The following is a 23368-nucleotide window of genomic DNA, read 5'->3' as shown; positions in this document are numbered from 1 at the left end:
ATTCAATCCAACTGAATATTCAGTTCACTATGGAGGTGGAAAAGAATGGATGCCTTCCCTTCCCTGATGTGTTGCTCAGAAGGAAGACTGATGGAATGTTGGGACATTCGGTTTATAGGAAGCCTACTCTCACTGACTTGTATCTGCTAGTTGGCACCATCCAGCTCAGTGTGAAGGAGTACATGGTTAACAGGGCCCATGTTACCTCAGACCCTGAAAGTTTGGCAGCTGAGCTATCACATCTCGAAGTCACCTTTCGTCAGAATGGTTATAGTGAGGGGCAGATCAAACATACGTTGAGTTATCAGCCTTCTGTGCAATGGGTGAGTGATGATAGCAACGAAGTGGCACCTAAGTCTATGGCCTTTTTGTCTTACGCAGGAAGCATTTCTAACAGGATTGGCCATATTTTGCAGAAATATGTGAAATGTGTTTTTTGACCACCTTCTAAGATTAAGGCCCTGTTGGTGTCCATAAAAGATGATTTTGGTTTGTGTAAGACTGGTGTCTATTGTATTACTTGCAGTTGTGGCATGTCATATATTGGTCAGACAATCAGGATCCCCCAGGGGTCCACAAATCTTTTGTGGATACGTGCGTAGCGAGCACGGGACCTCGAGCTAATGTGGCCCTCCTTCCTTCCTGGGCTGCATACCTCCCTTTTCCGCATCCTTCCCCATCCCCCATTTTCGCCCCGCCCCCCCCCCCTCCCCCCTCACCTCCGCCTCTTTCTTTCCCTTTCTCCCCCTCTGGGAGTATGTTTTGTGCCTACGTCCGGAGACGGACACTCGAAAGTGTAACGCTTTCTTCGCTTTCTCTGCTTGCAAGTCTTCAGCCTTCCTTTGTCCTTCCCTTTTTCCTTACCTCTTCTCTTTACCCTTTTCTCCACTGTGGCGTTTGAGACCTCTCTTCTTTCCTTTACTTTTCTTTGTTTTACCCTTTCTCTTTTTTCCTCCCTGTGCGTGTCTGAAGGCCGACCCAGGCATTTCCATGCGTAGCCGGTGACGGGGTAACGCGTAATTCCCCACCCCGGGTAGACAGGTAGGACACGTACGTACCCCCTGGTAACGGCCAGGCCCAGGGAGGGGTGATTACCCGAGCTGATACCTTCCGAAAGTGCCGATTGGTCCCTCTGTCCGTTTCTCGGGAGGTGTGACATGAGGCAGGAGTGCCCTCAGAGAGGGCCCCCACAAGGAGGAGCGCGCCATCGGAGACGCCGGTAATCATGGGGATTCTTCCGCAATGGTTTCCTCATCCTCCACTATGTCTGCTCACAAGCGTAAGTTCACTGAGTCTCAGCCCCAGACAGTTCTTCCATCGTTGCCACAGCTCCTTGTTGTTTCTCGGTCTGACGAAAGTCAAGACTTTTCCACGGTCAACCCTTTCATTATTCAGAAAGGTGTCGACGCAATTGCAGGTCCTGTAAGGTCTTGTTCCAGATTACGAAATGGCACCTTGTTGTTAGGAACAGTCAGTGCCCTCCAGGCACAAAAATTGCTGCGTACTTCACTGCTCCACGCCTTCCCTGTCCAGGTGGAAGCACACCACACTTTAAATTCCTCACGTGGAGTCGTTTATACACACTCCCTCGACGGATTGTCGGACGAGGAAATTCAACACTACCTCTCTGACCAGGGCATAACGGCTGTTTATAGTCATGAAAAGGGTTGACACAAACATCGTTCCAACCCGTACTGTCTTCTTGACATTTGACAGAGTTACTCCCATCAAACATAAAAGTGGGCTATGAGAAAATTTCCATTCGCCCCTACGTCCCAAACCCTACGCGTTGCTATCAGTGTCAGCGATTCAATCATACCAGCCAGTCCTGTTCCAACCCGGCCAAATGTGTTAAGTGTGGCAAGGATGCCCATGAGGGTGAATGTCCACCTCCATCTCCTCATTGCATCAACTGTATGGGTGACCACGCTGCTTCCTCTCGAGATTGCCCCATTTTTAAAGACGGAAAGCTCATTCAGGAAATCAGAGTGAAGGAAAAGGTGTCGACCTTTGCTGCTCGAAAATTATTCGCCAGTCGAAAGCCCACTGTGCCTCAGACAGGAAAATACAGCACTGTCCTTGCCTCTCCTTGGCCAACAAAGGAGGCGGCCACACAGACTTGTGATCTCACCTTTAGTGACACGGTCGTCAGATCGGCCAGCGCAAAGATTGCCCGTTCAACCTCCCCACTTTCGCCTGCTCACTCTATGGCTCACCGTTCATCGGGTTCTGCTAAATCTCGATCCCAAAAGTCAGACACCTGGACTTCCAAAAAAGAGCATACTCGTGAAGATTTTTTACGTACCCAAACTTCACAACCATCGGTTCCTCCATCATCTAAACATCATGTTTCCAAGAAGGCTAATAAGAAACCCAGTTCCTCTCCTCCTCCGCCAAGGCGTGTCTCATCTACAGCACCACCTGGCAGTAACCGCCCTCGGCCATCTTCTGTGTCGCCGAGGCGCACTGCTGGCGGCCGATCGCCTGAACAACCTATGGATCAGGATCTTCTGCCTTCGGCTGAGTGCCATTCCACGCTGTCGGTCGCAAGCTCTGAGCAGTCATTGAGTTGAGGGCAACCTTGGTCACATTCTTCCATTTTCTGTCCACCCTATGTCCATTATCCATTGGAATATCCGCAGCATTTGAGCCAATCGGGATGAATTGACGATCCTCTTACGATCCTACTCGCCGGTCATCTTCTGTCTTCAGGAAACAAAGCTGCATCCCCACAACCACTTTGTTTTCCCCCATTTTCAGTCAGTCCGATTTGATCTCCCCTCTGTTGAAGGCACTCCAGCACATGGACTCATGATTCTTCTCCATGATACTCTCAATCACCCAATCCCCTTAAACACTTCCTTCCAAGCAGTCGCTGTCCGTCTTTCCCTTTCTGGATACACCTTCTCTCTTTGTACTGTATACATTCCATTGTCCACACCAATGGCACGAGCTGATCTCCTTCATCTTCTTGGTCAGCTTCCACCCCCCTATTTGCTGGTTGGGGTCTTCAATGCCCACCACCTGCTTTGGGGATCTCCACATCCTCGTCCGCGTGGCTCACTATTGCTAGACATCTTCCACCAAGTGGATCTTGTTTGCCTCAACACTGGGGACCCTACATTTTTGTCTGCCTCCACGACAAATTCTCTCATTTGTACCTTTCAGTCGGTACTGTTCTGCTAGCTCACCGCTTCGAAGTGTTCGCCCTTGCTGATACACACTTGAGTGACCACTTTCCATGTGTCCTTCAATTGCAGCCACAACTGCCATATATGCACCTGAGACGCTGGAAGTTTGCCCAAGCCGATTGGACACTTCTCGTCTCTAGCGACATTCGATGACCGTCACTTTCCTAGCGTCGACGATGAGGTCACTCATATTACAGACATTCTTACAGCTGCGGAACGTTCAATCCCTCGCACCTCCGAATTGCCCCGCTCCCCCCCCACCCCCCCCCAGTTCCTTGGTGGAACGAGGCATGCCGTGACACAATACGTGAGCGGCGACGTGCACCTCGCGTTTTCAGACACCATCCTACTTTGGCCAACTGTACCCGCTATAAGCAGTTCCGTACGCGGTGCCGCCGCGTCATCCACGATAGCAAGAAGGCAAGCTGGGACTTCTTTAGCAGCTCATTTATCACCTTCACTCCCTCCTCTGAAGTTTGGAGTCAGATTCGACGCCTAGTTTCTCCCTGGTCTCTGGGCTCACTGTCGCGCATGATACATTAGTGGACCCCGTCGCAATTTCTAACTCACTGGGTCAACGGTTTGCTGAGATTTCAAGCTCTTCAAATTACCCGCCAGCGTTTCTCCCGAAGAAATGTGCAGCGGAAGTGCGACCTCTTGCTGTCTCCTCTCAAAATCGCGATAGCTACAATACTGTTTTCTCCATGCGGGAACTCAACATGCACTCTCTTCTTCTCGCTCCTCCGCCCCAGGACCGGATGGTATCAACATTCAAATGTTGCTGCATTTATCATACCATAGTCTGCGTTACCTCCTTCGCCTTTATAATCGAATTTGGACCGACAGTACTTTCCCCAGATGATGGCGGGAAGCTATCGTCGTTCCTGTTCCGAAACCTGGAAAGGACAAACATCTCCCCTCTAGCTATCACCCCATTTCTCTCACGAGTAGTGTATGTAAGGTTTTGGAGCGTATGGTGAATTGTCGTTTAGCTTGGTGGCTGGAGTCCTGCAGTTGACCATCTTGTTGCTCTCTCCACTTATATCATGAACTATTTTCTTCAGAAACGCCAAACAGTAGCAATATTTTTTTGATCTGGAGAGAGCATATGATACCTGTTGGAGAACAGGCATCCTCCGCACACTGTTCTCTTGGGGCTTTCGAGGTCGGCTGCCCCTTTTTCTTCATGAGTTTATGGCAGAGCGCACATTTAAAGTGCGCGTGAACACTACTCTCTCCCGTACTTTCTCCCAAGAAAACGGGGTACCCCAGGGCTCTGTGCTAAGTGTTGTACTGTTTGCCATTGCCATAAATCCAATTATGGATTGTCTCCTTCCTGATGTCTCGGGCTCCCTCTTTGTGGACGATTTTGCGATCTACTACAGCTCTCAATTGACCAGCCTTCTTGAACGACGTCTTCAAGGCTGTCTCGATCGCCTCCACTCTTGGAGCATCGAAACAGGCTTCCGCCTTTCTCCCAGTAAGACTGTTTGTGTTAATTTTTGGAGTCGTACGGAGTTTCTTCCACCTTCCTTACATCTAGGACCTGTCAACCTTCCGTTTTTGGACGTCGCTAAATTCTTGGGTCTTATGTTTGACAGGAAACTGTGCTCGTCCTCCCACGTTTCCTATCTTTCGGCTCGCTGTCTGCAATCCATCAACACCCTCCGTGTCCTGAATGGTACCTCCTGGGGAGTGGACAGAGTGGTCCTGCTCTGCCTCTATTGCGCCTTAGTGCACTCGAAATTGGACTATGGAAGCATAGTTTACTCCTCTGCTCGTCCGTCTATTCTTCGGCATATCGACTATCCACCACCGTGGATTACATTTAGTGTCTGGAGCTTTTTACACCAGCCCTGTGGAAAGCCTTTATGCTGAGACTGCTGAACCTCCGCTGTCCAATCGGCGAGCAGTCCTTCTGAGTCGTTATGCTAGCCATCTGTCTTCCATGCCTGCTAATCCGGCCCATGACATTTTTTTCGACGCCTCCTTGGATTTAGGGTACTCCCTACTACCACCGGGAGTCCGCTTCCGTCAACTGCTCCATTCTTTCCTTCCGCTTTCCTAAAACCCTCGTGATAACTTGGGATACAGCACCGCCTTGGCTCCGTCCCCGGACATGCCTGCTCCGTGACCTTCGTCAATTTCCCAAGGATGGTACCTCTTCACTTGTTCATCGTCGGGCATTTGCTGCTCTATGTGCACAAATGAAGGAAGCCACATTTATTTACACTGATGGCTCGAAAACATCGTTAGGTGTAGGGAGTGCCTATATTGTTGGCGACACCCCAAATCGATTTCGGCTTCCCGTCCAGTGTTCGGTTTATACTGTGGAGCTTTACGCTGTTCTCCAGGCTGTCCAATACATCCGTCGCCATCAGCGGATACAGTATATTACCTGTTCAGATTCTCTCAGCTCTCTCCTCAGTCTCCAAGCTCTCTACCCTGTCCACCCTCTGGTCCACCGGATTCAGGACTGCCACCACTTGCTCCACTTGGGGGGCATCTCTGTGGCGTTCCTCTGGATCCCAGGATGCATTGGTATCTGTGGAAATGAGGCGGCCGATATAGCGGCCAAGGCTGCAGTCTCTCTTCTTCAGCCAGCTATTCGCACGATTCCCTTCGCCGATCTACGGAGTGTTTTATGTCGTCGTGTTACTCTTTTATGGCATGTACATTGGTTGACACTTCCCAATAATAAATTGTGGGACGTGAAAGCTCTTCCCTGTGCGTGGACCTCTTCCTCCCGAACGTGTCATTGGGAGGAGGTAATTTTAACTAGACTCCGGATAGGGCACTGTCTTTTTAGCCATCAACATCTTTTAAGTGGTGATTCTCCCCCACTCTGTCCCCACTGCTCTCAGCTGTGGATGGTAAGACACATTTTACTTGAGTGCCCCTTTTTTACTCCGTTACGTGTCCGTCTCCAGCTGTCGCCTGATATATCTTCAATTTTAGCAGATGACGCACTCAGCCGATCGCGTTCTCGAGTTTATTAGTGCCAGTGAGATGACGTCAGTCATTTGAAGCTCTTTTTGGGGACAACCAACCCCCTTCTATAGTGGTTTTTTAAGCTTTCCTTCTATTTTTAGTTTCTCCAATTTTTTGAGTTTCGTTCCCATTTCTGCCTTTTCCTAAGTCACAGACTGGGCGCTAATGACCGTAGCAGTTTTGTGCCCTAAAACCACAACAACAAAAAAGACAATCAGGACTGTGGAAGACCGGTGTATTGAACATAAGTGTCACACATGCTTAAAACAGCCGAGCAAATCCGCTATTGCAGAACATTGCCTTGACACTAGTCATCCTATGGAATAAAACAACTCTGAGATTCTGTCTTGCACGTTCAGCTATTGGGATAGTGTCATTAAGGAAGCTGCTGAAATCAAACTATCAAGCAACCTTATAAACAGAGATGGTGGATTTTGTCTAACTGCTGCTTGGAATCTGGCTCTGTCTCTTATCAAAAAACACAGGGACAGATTTAGGGCTACCTCACCTGTTAAGTCACTATTGATATTTCTGATGTTGGTTATCTTTGGTTGTGTGTTGACTTTGGGGTTACTTGTTCTACGTGTGGTATTTTCCTTGTTTCTCCTCTGTGGACCGAGGTATTAAATTCCCTTGCACATTGCTTCCTCCTTGCAGTTGTTCCTTGAGAATGGCAGGGTGTGACAGCGGCAGTGATCGACGATGTCACCCGGCAGCAAACCCATAAATTATTTGATCGTAGAATTTTCGTTTTGCGTGTTCATATTCCAGTTGCTATAGGTTTATTTACTGTCTTTTTTTGTTCATACGATAGTTCACTGTTGCTATTTGATTTTACATGTTGTCATTTGGAGGTAGTGAGTGGAACTGTGGATGCTAGTAAATGGAATGTCAAGTAATGAAATCGGAACATTTCCAACTTTCTTCTGTTAATTCAATAGAGGGCTGACTGCAGAGCCCTCCAGAAACATATGCACCAGGTATGGGGATAGTGCCATTGGACAGAGCACAGCAAAAGAATAGTTTATTCATTTTGAAGAGGATCGTTTTGCCATTAGTGACTCCCAAAGTTCAAGAAGACCTTCTGTGTTTGATGAAAATAGTTTACACACATGAATCTAAAATGATCAAAGATAAGCCAAAATCACGAAAACCAACAGGTGGCCATATGTGCATCTCTGCTTGTCATAAATTGGCTTGGAACAATGTTGACCATCCTGCATTATTACTGATGACCAGAAATGGTATTTTCATGCTAACATAAGGGAAAGAAAGGAATGGTTGAACCCAAACAAAGCAACAACTCCCTGTACAAAGACTTGTACACATCCGCAAAAGATAATGTTACGCATCTGGTGGAACAGTGACAGTGTGGTGTACTAGGAATTGCTTGCTGAGGTGTAATCATCACAGTTGACATTTGTCAGCACACACAGTCCTAAGACAATGACAAAGAAGACTGTGTGAAGTGATGCTAATCAAAGATAATGCCTGCCAGCATTCTGCTAGACTGACAAACTTAATGATACCAGAGTTTGGTCTGGGAAGTCATTTGCCACCCACCTTATTCAACTCATCTTGTGCCCTCAGATTTTCACATTTTCCACTCTAGCAAACAACCTTCAAGGAACTTCCTTTCCAGCATCAGTTGAGGATATTAAACTAAATTAAGATTACAGGTACTTTCTGTGAGTCGCGTGCCAAGAAGAGACAAACCTGTAATTCAGAATTTTAAGATTATTTTCCTTAAATTTAGTGAACTGTGAAATTGCCCATAGACCAGGCTAAACTTAAAATAACTGCCACTGCACCTTTGTTTTGGTCAGAAGAATAATTTCACTACAGGAAATATAGTTGAGGTCATGGTTTAATAGAAATTAATAACATTGCTTCTTCCCACAGTGCCATTCATAGTCTGCAGAGAGAGGTGGCAACAAGGGACACTTACTCCCTTACAACCCCCCCCCCCCCCCCCCCTTTTCCCTCTTGGAATCTCGAGTACAGAGTTTTTGTTAATTACAGAATTCTCATACACTTCTATAAGTGATTTCCCGTGATTCCTTTATACACCTCATTTTACCAGTTATGTCATTATGTGGCTGATGCGAGACAGTTCTGTGGCATTAGCCATCTACAGCTATACTACACAAATCATAGGGAAGTGTATGGCAGAGGGTATGTCCCATTCTACCAGTTACTAGGGTTTCTTTCCATTCTGTTCACGTATGGAGTGCAGGAAGAAGGATTGTTTGAAGATGCTGTGCCTGCAGTAATTATTCTGATCTTATATTCACGATCCCTATGTGAGTGATACGTAGGAGGTTGTAATATATTCCTAGAGTAGTCCTTTAAAGCCGGTTCATGGTACTTCGTTGATAGACATACTTGGGATGGTTTATGTCTATCTTGAAGAGTCTTTGAATACATTCTCTGCAGTATCTCTGACTCTCCCATGGATCAAACAGACCTGTGACCATTTGTGCTGCCCTTCTCTGTATACATTCTGTATCCCCTTGTTAGTCCTATTTGGGATGGGTCCCACACACTTGAGCAATATTCTAGAACTGGCTGCATGAGTCATTTGTAAGCAATGTCCTTCGTAGTCTGATTGCAGTTCCCCAGTATTCTACTAATAAACTGAAATCTACCACCTGCTTTACCCACGACTGAGACTACGTGATCATTCCATTTCATGTGTAACATACTGAAAATGGCAATTGTAGATTCCTGGATAAATTTGTGGGGACACCCATGGCGCCATTATACGAATAAGGAACTTTAAATGAAGCATTTTAACAACTTTTTGTAATTGCTGTGTAAATGGGAATTTACATTGCTTGAAATTTAGCTAAACTGTTTTGTATAACCGTACTCTTAACAGCTTTTAACTTTATTGGTAATGTGAATAATGAAATCGGGCAGTTTTGTAAGACAGGTACATTGAAAATGAATACCTTGATCAGAGATAACTATTTTGATGGACTATGTGTAATCAGTTTCTCTGAAAGTGCAGCAATAGAGGATGCCATTCCATTAATAGGTAAATTAGTTCTAATGGAAATCCATGGGGACAGCTTTTGTACACAACAGAAGTGTTAGTTTTATTGATTCCAAGAAGATACTTAGTATGCATAACATTTCAGGTTTCTCCGTAGTGTTCCATATGCAGAGTGAGACAGTTTCTTTATGTAAATACATTGAAGTCACTTAATCAGAGTTGATAAGAGGAAAGTTTTTATCTTGGGTTCACTGTGTTCTAAATAAAACAACATAGCGGTGAGTGAAAAAGAGTGGTTAACTATATTAAGTTATAAAAACATTTATTGTCTTTATCCCGAGAGGTACTACATTAATGGGTGCAATTTATGGACAGTGACAACTGTAGTGGACTGCAGGGAATAGTTTCATTACCATCTCAATATTTTGATCGTAGTGAATAAAGGATGGCAGCATTCCCTTGAACCAACCTTACACTGTATTTGTAGTGCCTTTTTCTGAATCAGTTGTGCATCCCTGACATGAAAAGGGTGACCCCATAGCAACAGCCCATCAGGTATGAAACTGAAGTAGTTCAAAGTAAGCTATCCTAAGATATTTCTCACCAGATCAGCTAATTTCTGTACGAGATAAGACTCCTGTGGTATCTTTGTGTGGACATGGTTAATGTGAGATTCCCAGTTTAGCTTGGAATCAGTATGTTTTCTGAGCAGCTTCACAGAATTTGATTTTACATCTTTAGCTTGTCCCAGCTGCAAATCCCTGAGTTTCTCGTGGTGTTTTCTCGTGATGACACAGTAATTTGTTAGATTAGAACCAGTTACGTGTTAAGGAGAGATTGTCCTGTGGTTTCTGGTGTAACCTTGACATATGTAGATATGCTGTTATTAAAGCTGTATTGTCCACATAGCAGATAGCTGACTGAAGCACAAGATAATGTGGTAAATCATTGATTGCAACAATGAAGAATGGTTGAAGGGCAGAGCCCTGAGGCACATGAGATGTGACATTCCGCAAGGAAGAATGGCTGTTTATAATTGACGCATCTTCTCCTGTTTAGATAAGAATCTGTTACCTCTGCTGTTATGTTTATTCCACAATACTGTAGTTTGGCTAAGAAGCACTCAAATAGCACAGCTCAACGGACTGTATTATTTTCAAGTACAGTTGGTGTGTGATTAACAACTTAAAGGACTGCGGAAGTGGTTACTAAGATGTATGTGAAAAACTGCTTCAGATATTTTGGAATAAGTAGCAACAGTAGACACTGGTGTGAAGTTCTCAGGGAAATACTTCCCTCCTTTTTGCATATAGGTATAACTTTGAAATTTTTGTCTGGTCAGAGAAAACACAAAATTGTAGGCATTTATTCATAATAAAAGCAAGCAGTTTGCTAATAAAGTGTATTGTCCTTTTTCATCATGTTAAGTAGTCAGTAGCAGTAAATGCTTTTATTAGTCTGAAAATTTTGAAATGAAATTTATAAAATTTGTGGGTGTAAAACGGTCACAATGTATATCATGCCCTGCAGGAAGCTGATCAGAAAGTCTCTCAGTTGCTGATGTTTGGCTGGATAATTTTTGATGTTAAATCGTGTACTGCAGTAGTAAATCATTGACCGAGCTGTTCTGGCTCAATCAGAATGTCTCGAGTTTGGATAGAAGTGAATTCTTATGTAATAATATCCCAAGCAGCCTTGCATATGTTTGGAGCTCCTTCTATGTAATCTTCATAGGCAACTTGCTTTGACAAGTTTAATTTGGCTTTTATATACATATTTTTTTCTGTGTCAGATTTGCAGATTTGCTATTACTTTTATACGTTCTGTACAGTGAAAGAAATTTTCCCTGATACCAGCAAGGTCATCAGTGTACCATTTAAGCTTTTGAACTTTACAGTCATGAGCAAGAGTACCATTCCTCAATATAGGTCTTAAAAAAATTATTTAAAAAATTTCAACATATGATTTATCTGTAATATTTATAAATGAAGTCCCAGTTTACATTTCTAAGGCAGTCTGTGGATAACTTCCTCTTTCTGAACTTTAACCCAGGTCATGCATGTCTTCTTATTTGCAGCCACATAATCAGGAGACAGAAGCTGTAGTTTCTTAAATCAGTATGTCTTCAAATGGCTATTTGTATCTGATCTGGCATAATTTATTGTGGAAATTTGTCTAGGGTTTTATTTATACACAGCTGCACTTATTGGCCTTGTATCTACACTGCCAAATTTTAATAGAATGAAGTTTATTTTTGTAGTACTTAATTTGATAGAAAAATGTAGTGACAAGTAATCTGAAAAGTCGGACATTAATAAATGGAAAGTAGAAATCTTGGCTGTTCAGCTTTTAATGTTGAGCAGCTCATATAACTGTTAACATTTGTATCATTATTTGTTTCTGGATTGATGGTTAATATCATGACAGTTTAAATTAAAATGCCATGGAAGTGTGCAATGGAATTAAAACAAATCTTTCATTTTCTTAAATACTTCAAAATAAAACCCTTGCTAATTGTGTTTGTATGGGTGCTGAGGGCTGAATTTTCAGGAAATCCAATCCAAATTGGCCATTTGTTACTTCCCTTTCTATGTTGTCTCCATGAGACTTGTGCAGATAAACTGTAAGCAGTAAACCATATTTGTTATTAGCTAAAATAAATGCGTGTCAGCAGCACTAGGTTAAAAGGTCAGAGTCTGACACTTTGTAGTCAGTTAGGTAGGAAAGTGACTCTGTATCATCTGCATTACTAGCCATAAAGTGTTATCAGTACCATAAAATATTATCAGTAGTAGAAATTTTAGACTTAGATTTCAAAACAAAGAGACTACTTTTTGTGTAGTGAATTGTAACTGCCTAGTAAGATAAGTGCTTAGTCTTCTCATGAAAATGTTCGAACCTATCTTAAACGTAATTTTAGCAAGTTGACTGCCTGCATCAATCAGTTTGGAAATGTTTTTACTTTTTAGTTTAATGAAAGTGCAATAAAATCCAGTCAAGGAGGAAAGAATTCAGCAATTTGAAGGGCAGTTTGTGCACCAGTACCACAGTGGTTATTATTAGGCAGTTCACATTATCTGATACTACACAGCTCACCAACCAATCAAGGCAGACTTGGAATTAAACATTGGATTCAGACAGAGGACACGCAGTGTAATTTACATATTGTGATTCAGGCCACAGAAAACTTAAGTGATTGCTAATTGTCTGTAGCTATTGATGGGAAAAACTCGTAAAATGCATAAATTGAAGGAAGAAGGTTTACTATTAATAAAACATTATTAGGTTATTCTTGACATGTCCTTTTAGTAATGTCTTTACTTGTCTGTGCAGGTAGCTAGCAGCTATCCAACACACTAAACTGCTTTACATGGTGCTATTTAATGCTCAGTTTGAATGTGTAGGACTTGGTTGAGGATGTTTACATGTGGGACCTGCCTTGTATTATTTTATTACAGTTTTTACTCAGACTAGTTATTTTTTCCAGGTGGTTTGTCAGAAACTATGGAGAAGCTTGGAATTGCATATAGTTCCAAGCCCTTGTGGCCAGAGTTTGTCACAATTGATTCAAGACTGAAAACCTATGAGAATTGGCCTATTTCCATGAAACAAAAGCCTGAAACACTAAGTGAAGCTGGCTTTTTTTATACAGGCAAGTAAATATGTGCAGCAGACTATACACACTTCCATGTGCACTTTACATAAATGTGCAGAAAATTGGAACCAGTGTTTGAATAATTCAGTTTCAACTAATATTACTGCCACAATATGCAGTACACTGTCTGGGATTTACTGCAAATGTTGAGTCATTTCTGTACACTCAGCATGTCAGTGTTTTTTAGAGGAAAGAATGTATGTAGTTAATCAGCAGTTATCATACTTTATAGTGCTGACTCTGTTTCGTGTTGCCTCCTGATACAGAGCATTAAATTTTTTTGCAGCTTTTGTTAGGTATGATGTGAAAAAAATTATTGTGGACTGATTTTAAAGGTATAAATATTGTTCCTAGTCATTTGTGTGTTATTTTTAAGGGATGTAAAATTTGGTGAAAATAGTGTTAAAAAATACCTAGAAGTGCTATTTTGTAAGGGAAGGTCTGTGAGTAAGCAAGGTGTGTGCTGTTCATTGGACATTATGAATTTTTGCTTACATATAATTATTTAAAATATCTTCTAAGCTGCATGGAGTCACTAGTCACTCCAGCTGTAACTGCCTTCTGATCTCTGTTTCCTACATGTATGGTGATCAAATTACAAAGTGCAGTGTTTGGGCAGAAGGTGGTCTTTTAGCCAATCTTCCTAAATCTTTCTGGTGTTGGTGCACAAATTTTTCACAACTACAATAACAGTAAGCAGTTGTGGAACTCCACTATTTGAGACAGATTGGTTACCAGTCAAAATTTTGTGGCAGGATGCCATTGTTCTTAGGTACAATCCTAAATCTTCATGGAATATTAAGAATACTTTGATGTAATGGAAAGTTACAGTATTGTTAGTCTGGAACTTGCTTAACTATACAACTATATGTCATGAGTTGTGTAACAAATAGTAATTGTGTTCTGTCAGAATTTTCATATTTCTGTAAATCATTTGACTGAAGAAAATTATCCTATTATTGAGTGGCTTACCATTGCTAGTGTCACTTTTAAATAATTACTGTTTCAAAGGCTTGCTTTAGTATAGTGTGAAGTTTCTGCCATGAATAAGTTTAATAAATAATTATCTTTTCTTTTTTGAGCTCGAGCTCTGGAGAGGTAAACACACAATAGAAGGATGCAGTGAATTTTTAATACAGGCAATCTTACCTGTGTACAGCTGAGGATTTGTTTGACAAACTCCTATTTGCAGGTATCACCTTGCAATGGTTACAGAATTTTCAGGATAAACTGTTAGCAGGTGTACTGTGCAGCAAGACCACTGGGTCAAGATTGCTTGGAGCTGTGTTGGCCTTGACCTGTGGTACAAATATATCCGTAGAGGACAGCTTTGAATTATTAGTCAGTTCTTCCATGGGGGTATAGTTCCACCAGAGGTAAATATCTTGTCACACTACCATATTTGGGCAGATCTACCACCAAAGACTGAAAAGTATAAAATTATTTACGATAGCCATCAACAGCAACTCTTCAGGGATGATTTTGTGATGTTTTGCAGCTATACAAATGTAACAGGGCAGCTGCAGTTAATCAGCAGAAGTCTGGAAGAATAGGCTGAAAACTGGTTTTAGGTTTTTAGTGTGAAAGTTCTACATTTTAATGAGACATGTTTTGCTGTTAACCAACTGCAGTATAGTGGTGGCACTATTTCAAATCTTATCGAATATGAGAGATTTCTGGGCCTTGTCTGTGACAAGATGTTAATATAGTTAAAACACCTAAAAGACATGAAGACAAAGTGCATAAAATTGCTGAAAATTGTGAAAAATCTCAGCACAAACATGGGACACTAACAGGTCTTCATATTGTTGTTCAGTTTACTATATCATCTTTACCTGTCCCAAAAATGCTGCTAGATGTCATTGCATTAAGTTGCCTGACTCAGTAAATTCTTTTTTAATTGTGTTATTGCAGGTTTGTAATGGCAGAATAAGGGTGGTTCAATCTATTTGCACATCCTTACTCGTAAAATTTATGAATGAGTGTCGTGGAGTGACCAGAACTTAATGCTGTGTGTGTTCATTCTGAGAGATGAGACGTTTACAGGATTAATCAGTGAGAGATAACATGTGCGCAAAAAACACTAAGTGAAAGATATAAATCCAGGTGATTCAGACACAGATCAATAATTTCCAAGATGTTATGTAAGAGCTATGAGAAAATTGAACACATCATAGTTGGTTAGGATTTCAGGGTAAAGCTTCCCATCTCTTTTGTGTTCTTGCTGTACTAAATTTTACTGACCAACCATCTGATCAGTGATCATTGTGGTTAATTTTCTAGCTAGTGCTTTATTTGTGAACAATGCTTCCTGCATGTTACATGACTTGTTTCATAAACAGTTTTGGTGTCTAGAAATAAAGAAGCACAGCATCACAGTCTCAGTTGACACCTCTTGGCAATGGTTATCTAGTTTAGCTGAAATACCATAAAATTAAATTTGTTTCAAATGTACTCGTGAAACATAGAATGTGTTTTTCATAAGATGAATAGTGTATTGCATGCCAGTTAGGAAGCCTTCAAAGCAAAGGCAGGTTACTTTCACCATCCTTCACAAAATGAAAAGGTGCTCATTTGACAATGATCAGCTGCTAAGCATCAAAAGAATTTATATTGGTTGGTTGGTAAGTTGGTGGAAATATTTGAATTCTTCATTGCAGTAAAAATTTTCAACCAATGAGATTCCATCAGGTGAAGCCAATGGCCAAGATTTGTTTCTTGCGTGTTTTTTCAGGCAATAAACATTAGGTGGCAGCATTTACTGGATTCTGTATTGCTGAAAATGTTGTAGCAGTGCTAATTTAAATTGGTCATAATTGATAAACCTTATTGTTTCAAAACTATGAAATACTCATAAACAAGAATGAAACTTGACATTTCCAATTTTTAGTGAGTGAGGGTGACTCAGCAATTTCTAAGTGGTGGTCTGAAATGCATTGATACCACATAAGTATGGTGGTGGTGTACATAATCTCCATATATTAAGTGGTTGGAGAGTGAGGCATAATATCCATTGTGCAAAGCTTACTATAAACAAAGGACTTACATTTACTCAGTGAATACATAAAATGTGCAGACTTCATACAAATAAAATATTGATGACTTTCTCATGCTAATTTAGTCAATGAATCCCAAAAAGTTTAACAGAATTAGTCATTGGCATCATTTAAACAAGAGGAAATATTTACACTTACGATTAACAGGCAATTCATAGATTCTTATGTGCTAGCTATTTGAAGAAGATTACTGATTTGCTTTTATGTTCATTATCTCCATAGTGTGTGCGCGCGCGCGTGCTAATCGTGAGTCAAGTCATTCATGCATATTATGACGAGTAAAGGACCGAATGTGGAATGTCGTGGCATACCCAGTGATACATTCATACAGAACATTTGATCTCGTCGTCGAACTGAAGAGCTAATGTATCACTCATGTATGATCTGATTAGAGTTGTGAGCCTGTATCTGGCTGACAAATGTGTTACCAAGTTCCACAACATAGCATTAACAGATAATCTCTCTTCAGATGAGGGTGGTGTGAATGTACTGTTTTTGATTTTCACTGACAGATTGGGCCTGAAAGCTTACTGATAGTCGGTTAGAATGATGTTTAGATGTTGGCAGATTTAGAGCTGCAATCAGCATTATACTAATTTTGAAAGAGTGCGTATGAGATAAGTTGGGCGGTAATTAAAAGCATGTGATGGTCACATTTTTGGGTAGAGGTGTAACAGCTGTCATTTCCAAAGATGAAGGGGAATGACCTCTAGCAAATTCCCAATTAATCCATGACTTAGTAGTGATGGTATATAGCCACATCTTTATAAAAGAAAAGATGGAGAAACTATAAATACCCTCTATTTTTGAGTGATATAATTTGCTGTTGGAATATCACTTATTATGCATGACCTCCATTTTACTGCAGAAACTAATTGCTCAGTGTTGGAAGTTCTTAGCATGATTTGAGCACTAAATTTGATCATTTATGGCATTGTTCAGTTGCAACATTATTCTGAATGTGACAAGCATATGGGGTAGTAAAAAGGTTTTAATTATTTTTTTGGAAAATCATTCGCCACGAAATTTGGTGTTGTTACTTGCAAGGATGAGTATGTGAAGGTCCAACATATTTCATAGAACCCCTTTCCCCATAGCTTTGCATTTGTCTCCATAATCCAATAACTAATTAAATTCCAAGTGGCACATACAAATTTACAGATGCAGGGGAGGGAGGCTCCTGTGTCCTTGAAGCCAAAAATTTTTTAGACTTCAAAGTATTTGTCCATGCTTTGCAGAAAAGCTAAACAAATTCCCATTTATATGGTGTTCTCAGATTACTTCTGTGCCATTGAATTAAATCGATACTCAAACTGTCTTTGAATGCATTAAAGCTATGCTATACTAGAAGTTACAGCTGGCCAGTTGTGTCATAGCAGTTTCATGACAGCAACTTTCTCGTTCTTTTTTAATTACTGTGCTATCTAAATGACTGAGGTGACCATCCAACAAGAAAAGTAAAGGCCTCTTTTTGCAGTAATACAGAAGTGACTGAAGTAGCCTGAAAATTTTGATATCATGAAATCTTTAACTTCATTTGAATAATATGTGTCGCTTAAATAAAGGATCTGCCAAAAATAAGTCTTGTCCGAAGTCCATATGTTCATTCATCTCTTTGATGTCCACCTCTTCCAATACACTATTTCTCCTAGTTTATTGTAAAAATTCATAAATGATAAAGGGATCACCTGTAGTTCTTTTACCATTCAGTTAAAGACCTTCAGATTTCAACATCAGTGAATCGTGCAAACAGAAATTTCTGAACCATTTTGCAGAAAGATTGCCATATTAAGAAAGAATGGTCAAACCATTTCGTTAGACAGTCCTGAAGAATGACCATAACTTCAGCTCTTGTCAGTGGAAATACCCATTTAGCAAGTGTCTTAATGTGGGCACACATAGTTATTTTCTCTTGGTAAGTTGTCAAGTCTGTCTTACTGCCATGCACACCTGAGTGGGTCTGCCCCAGGCAGCTCGCCACTCTTTGGCAGGTTTGTGCTTGGCTACAATGGGGCCCCAGCCTTTGCAGCATTTTTTCCCTTCTGTGCTGCATGTCTATCATCTTGCTATCTCCCCCCACCCCCCCACCCTCCCTTGGGGAACATGTCTGGGGTGTTCTTCAGAATGTTCTGCATTCTGTTGCTGAAATATGAACAGTCTCACCTTTGTTTTTCATGCCCTTTCCCTTTCTTTGTTTCCCTTCTCCTCTCATTCCTACACTTCAGCATTTGAGGATCCTCTCTCCCCCCCCCCCCCCCCCCCCCTCCCGTGCACTCCTGAAGGCCGGCCCATGTGTCTTGAAACGCAACAGATGACTTGGTAACGTATAATTCCCAGCCCCAGGTTTACAGATAGTGTTTGCATGTACCCCCTGGTGCAGACCAGGCCCAGGGAGGGGTGACTGCCTGAGCTGTAACCTTCCTAAATTGCCGATTGGTCCCTCCAGCAGGTGTTCAGGAGGTGTGAACAATTACCTAAGGTGTGTGGGTCCCCTTGTGAAGGGGCCTCCAGTTGGAAGGAGCATGCTATAGGAGACACTGGTAGTTATGGGGGATTTCCTCACAATGTGTCAATCATCTTCCCACTCAACTTCTACAAAACGTAAGTGGAACAAAGCTAATGATTCAAAGTCCCTTCCTGCTGCACCATGGTTCCTCGTGGTTTCACGTACTGAAGACGGTCAGTCCTTCGCCACGGTAAATCAGTTTATTATTAAGAAAGGTGTAGATGCAGTTGCTGGCCCTGTGAAATCGTGCTCACATTTACAGAATGCCACTTTGCTTTTGGAGGCCATTTCTGATTCTCAAGTGCAACAACTGTTTGCTGCCTCGCTTCTCCATGGTTACCCTATTTGTGTCAATGCCCACAGAACTTTGAACTCGTCCCGTGGTGTAATTTACACCAGGCTGCTCGATAGCCTACCTGAGACTGAAATACAATCTTACCTCTCTGATCAGGGTGTCATTGCTGTTCATTGTGTAATGAAAAAGGTAGATTCCTCCTTAGTGCCCATCCGTACTCTCTCACCTTCGATAGAGCAGGCTATGAAATTATCACCATCTGGCCATACATTCTGAACCCGATGTGCTGCTGCTAGTGTCATCTTTTTAACCACACTAGAACGTCTTGTCGACACCCAGCCAACTATCACCTGTGGTAGGAAATGCGTACGAGGGCAATTATCCCACTCCTTCGCCCCACTGTATCAACTGCAATGGCAGCCATGCTGCTGCCTCTTAGGAGTGTCCTGTTAAAGAGATCTCGGTAAAGGAAAAGGTGCTTTATCCAGTTGCTCGTAAGTCGCTGGCTAGTCTCAAACCTTGTGTTCTCCCGTCTGGTACCTATAGTTCTGTTCTTGCTACCCCTCGCTCCGTAATGGACATGGTCACGCAGACATGTGACCTCCAATTCAGCTCTGAGGTCGCAAAATCACCCAGTGTCAAGGTAGCATCAGCATCCCCCATCTGTCCAGCAGTGCAACAAGCCATCAAACTCCTGCCTCAACGGGTGAAACCACCAGCTACACAACTGGTAGGCCAGAAAGGGCAGGAGTAGTACTCCCGTGAAGACTTTCTCCGTCCCTCCAGCGAAACAACACAAGAGTCTTCATCTGCCGGAAAGGCTCAAAGAAGTCCTCCAAAGACAAACAGTCTTCTACTTCGCCACCTCAGAGATCCTCTTGGATGGTGTTGGCATGTGATACCTTAGCCCGGCCTGCCTCCGTGTCGCCGGTGCACACCGACCGTTTTTCGGCGCTGGACTCCACATACCGACCGCACAAACAAGCAGATGCTTCTGTGGACCCCATGGAGCAGGATCCTCCTGCTTCTGTGCCCTGTAGTAGTGCCTCTTCCCCAGCTGTCACTCGGCAGCCGCCGAGGTGACGTCCCCACGTCTCTTCAATATGACTCTCCTCCAATGGAATGTTAGTGGCCTTCGGTCCCATAAAGAGGATTTACGGCTGCTTTTAGTGTTGCAGCATCCCCTTGTACTCTGCCTTCAGGAAACAAAATTGCGCCATCACGACCACTTTGAGCTTTCACAATTCTTACTGATTCGTTTTGACGTTTCCCCTGAGATCGGCATTCCCTCTCAAGGAGTCGTCATGCTGCTCATACGAGATGACAATCATAGTCAAGCCATTTTGCTGACTACAAATTTTAAAGCTGTGGCAGTTTGCCTTTTCCTTCCCTGCTTAACTTTTTCCCTCTGTACTATGTCCCTACATCATTTGCTGTCACAAGGGCAGACTTCCTTAAAGTTACTGGGCAGCTACCTCACCCACTTTTGCTACTTGGTGACTTTAATGCACATCATCCCATTTGGGGTTCCCCCAGGACGTGTCAGAGGTGCCCTCTTGGCTGGCCTTAACCAGCTTAACCTCTTCTGCCTTAACACTGGAGCACCCACTTTACTTTCAGACTCCTCGAACGCTTATTCCCATGTGGACCTATCCTTTTGTACTGCCCAACTTGCCCATAATCTAGAGTGGTCTGTTCTTTCTGACAACTACTCAAGCGGCCATTTCCCATGTGCTCTCTGTATGCTGACTCCTACCCCATCTGCATGCGCACTGAAATGGCAGCTTACTAAGACTGAGTGGCAGCTTTACTTCTCCCTGGCGAACTTCGAAGGACAAGAATTCCCCAGTTGTGATGACCAGGTGGACAGTCACCAACAATATCCTTACAGCTGCAGAATGTTACATTCCTCACACTTTCTCTTTACCATGTTGTCTCCCAGTCCCTAGGTGGACGAGGCATGCCATGATGCAATTCGTGCACGGAGACGTGCTCTCCATGTTTTTAACCAACACCCTATGCTGAAAAACTGCATTCATTATAAACAGATGCATGCAAAATGTCAGTGTTCTTTGGCATTGGAGAAGGGCTAGCTGGATTTCATTCACTACTTCTTGTAACAGTTCCACACCTTCCTCTATCTCGTGGGCCAACCTCCAATGGCTCTCTGGAACCACGATCCATTCCCCAATTTCCGGCCTGACAGTAACTGACAACGCCATCTCCAACACCTTGGGCTGCAATTGTGCAGAAGTTTCAAGCTCTTCCCATTATCATCCTGCGTTCATTCATCGGAAACAAATGGAGGCAGCTTGGGCGATACCCTTCTCTTCTCAGAATCGTGAGTGCTACAGTGCTGCCTTAACTATGAGGGAGCTTGGTCACACTCTGTTCATCCTGATCCTCCGCCTCAGGGCAAAATGCCATCCATATTGCAATGTTGCAACACCTTTCTCCTGTGGGCAAGCACTTTCTTTTCTGCTTCACATGTACAACCGCATCTGGGCTGAGGGCACCTTTCCTGGATGCTGGTGTGAAGCCACAGTCATACCCATACTTCAGCCCGGTAAGGACAGAAACCTTGCTTCTAGCTACTGCCTTCTCTCTTACCAGCTGCGTTTGCAAGGTGATGGAACGTATGATTCATGCCCGGCTGGTGTGGTGGCTCGAGTCTCGCCATTTACTAACCAATGCACAGTGTGAATTTTGAGCGCGGCATTCTGCAGTTGGATCGTCTCTCTGCTTTGTCCACCCATGTTGTGAATGGTTTTCTGCAGAAATCGCATATTGGGGCTGTATTTTTCGATTTGGAGAAGGCCTAAGACACCTGCTGGAGAACTGGTACCCTCTGTACTCCTTCAGGGTGTATATGACCCGGGAAATCTGGGAAAAACCCGGGAATTTTTTCATCCGGGAGAAAACCAGGAAAAACCCGGGAATTTTTCAGAATTCTGGGAATTTTTCATTGTTTTAGCTTTCAGTTAAATTTTTGTAATTTTGACTGCGGAATTAATTCTCTAGTAAAGAATGTTATTGTATCCTGCTACTGGAAAATGATACTTCAGCAATAAAATATAAATGAGAGGGAAAAAATAAAACTTTAGTGGCAAGGGAAGTGTGCAATTTAAAACAACAAAAAACCGTACACGCACAAGCGTCTGCAAATAGCAAAAATATGTCAAAGGCCGTAGGACGCAGATTGTAATTCTTCGTAACATTGAACTGCTTGCTATGAGTACGACGTCACAACTGTTCACATTAGGTTCATTTGACCAGTTGCCAGCAGTCTGTTGCGCATGCGCATTTGACTCGCGTATAAGCTGTACCTTCTCCCGCTACTTGAAGTTTGGCTGTTAGCTGTGTCGGTAGTAGCAGCAAGCAGCCAGGTGCAAATGAGAAAAATTTTTCTCGCGCACCCTGGCTGCCAGATTCACGCTTGCAGAGTTGTCTGAGTTGTAGTGGGGAGGGGGTTAACCTCCACGTGACCTGTGTTTACGTGAAGTGATTTCACTGCTTCTCTTCGTGTACAGCTCCCACGTCAAATGAAAACAAAACGGATTTCTGTGGCCGGGAGCTATTAAGTGAATTAAAGTACATTCACATAATTATGGAGGCCAAAAATATATGATTAATTTCAGTTTTCTGATTTTATTTTATTTCCAAGTTAGTAGCAGTCAAGCATTAATCGCCTTGCAGAACAGTGAAGTTATTTTTGCAAGTTTGCTAAAGAAATTTGGCTTTATTAATCTTTCTGCTGAGGCAATCATTTTATCTGAAACGAAGTGTTTCATTCTACAGTATTAGCTAGTTCCAACTGTTCGCTGAATTTAAAATGCCCGTTATCATCTGCCATACATGGCATTACGCCATAATAAAGAACCAAAAATGAGATCGTAGAGTACTGGTACTCCAAGAAAATTTACATCCCAAAAACCAACCTGAAAAGCTTAATATCAGATGGGACCTACTTCATTGTGAATCTGGAAAAAGCCAATTTGCACTTAAAGCCGAATTATGCATTTTAGTATGGTTTACGAAATTCCGATGCTCTTTGGAGTATCCTCTGATGCCCTGTTTCTTTTATGGTGTAATGTAATCTCTCTTAGTGCTTTATACACACGAACATATGGGCTTCCTACACCACTACAGTTGCACACGCACAATAATGCTTGTTTTCTGGCACTCTCTGGCAACTGTTAAATCGAACCTATTTCTAACAGTCTCCGGACAGTATTGCGAACGGTGGTTAGAAAAGCATTACTTTCAAAGTAAATTTCTTTTTACGCAAGATGAATTATGTTACGTGTGAGAAAGGGGAATGGATATCTAAATCACAGATCGTTCGAAACTGAACAGTTTGAGGACCAGCCACTTACAAGAATTTTGAGCCGAGACATTTATGTCATAATTTTAAATTTACTGGCACATTTGTGTGATGTATCTTAAAGTATAACACATGCAAAAAAAGTTCAATATTACATGTGAAAGCTTAATCTTAGAGACTAATATTATATGTGAAAGCTTAGCTTTTCTTGTAGATATACGGTACTGTGTACATTAATGTAAACCGTTAACTTTTCCTCTTGTGTGTTCGCGCTATGTAACCAGTGATCTTGCTGTTGGCTGACTATAACATGTGTCCTATGCTCTGAATAGCTGCTGTATCGGCTCACGAG

The 23368-nt window shown here is 42.4% G+C and overlaps 1 protein-coding gene across 2 annotated transcripts in view; it reads left to right on the top strand.

Annotated features, from left to right (window-relative positions):
- The window catches only part of LOC124721587 (baculoviral IAP repeat-containing protein 7-like), a 97756-nt gene that overhangs the window by 15161 nt on the left and 59227 nt on the right, over positions 1-23368 (top strand). For both annotated transcript variants that reach the window (XM_047246637.1, XM_047246636.1), the window contains exon 3: positions 12668-12832. In XM_047246637.1, the coding sequence (XP_047102593.1) occupies positions 12668-12832 (165 nt within the window). The remainder of the gene's footprint in view (positions 1-12667; positions 12833-23368) is intronic.

This window comes from Schistocerca piceifrons, chromosome X (genome assembly GCF_021461385.2).
Source record: "Schistocerca piceifrons isolate TAMUIC-IGC-003096 chromosome X, iqSchPice1.1, whole genome shotgun sequence".
NCBI lineage: Eukaryota > Metazoa > Arthropoda > Insecta > Orthoptera > Acrididae > Schistocerca > Schistocerca piceifrons.
The sequence above is the reverse complement of the archived record's forward strand: the minus strand, read 5'-3'. Positions and strand labels throughout refer to the sequence as shown.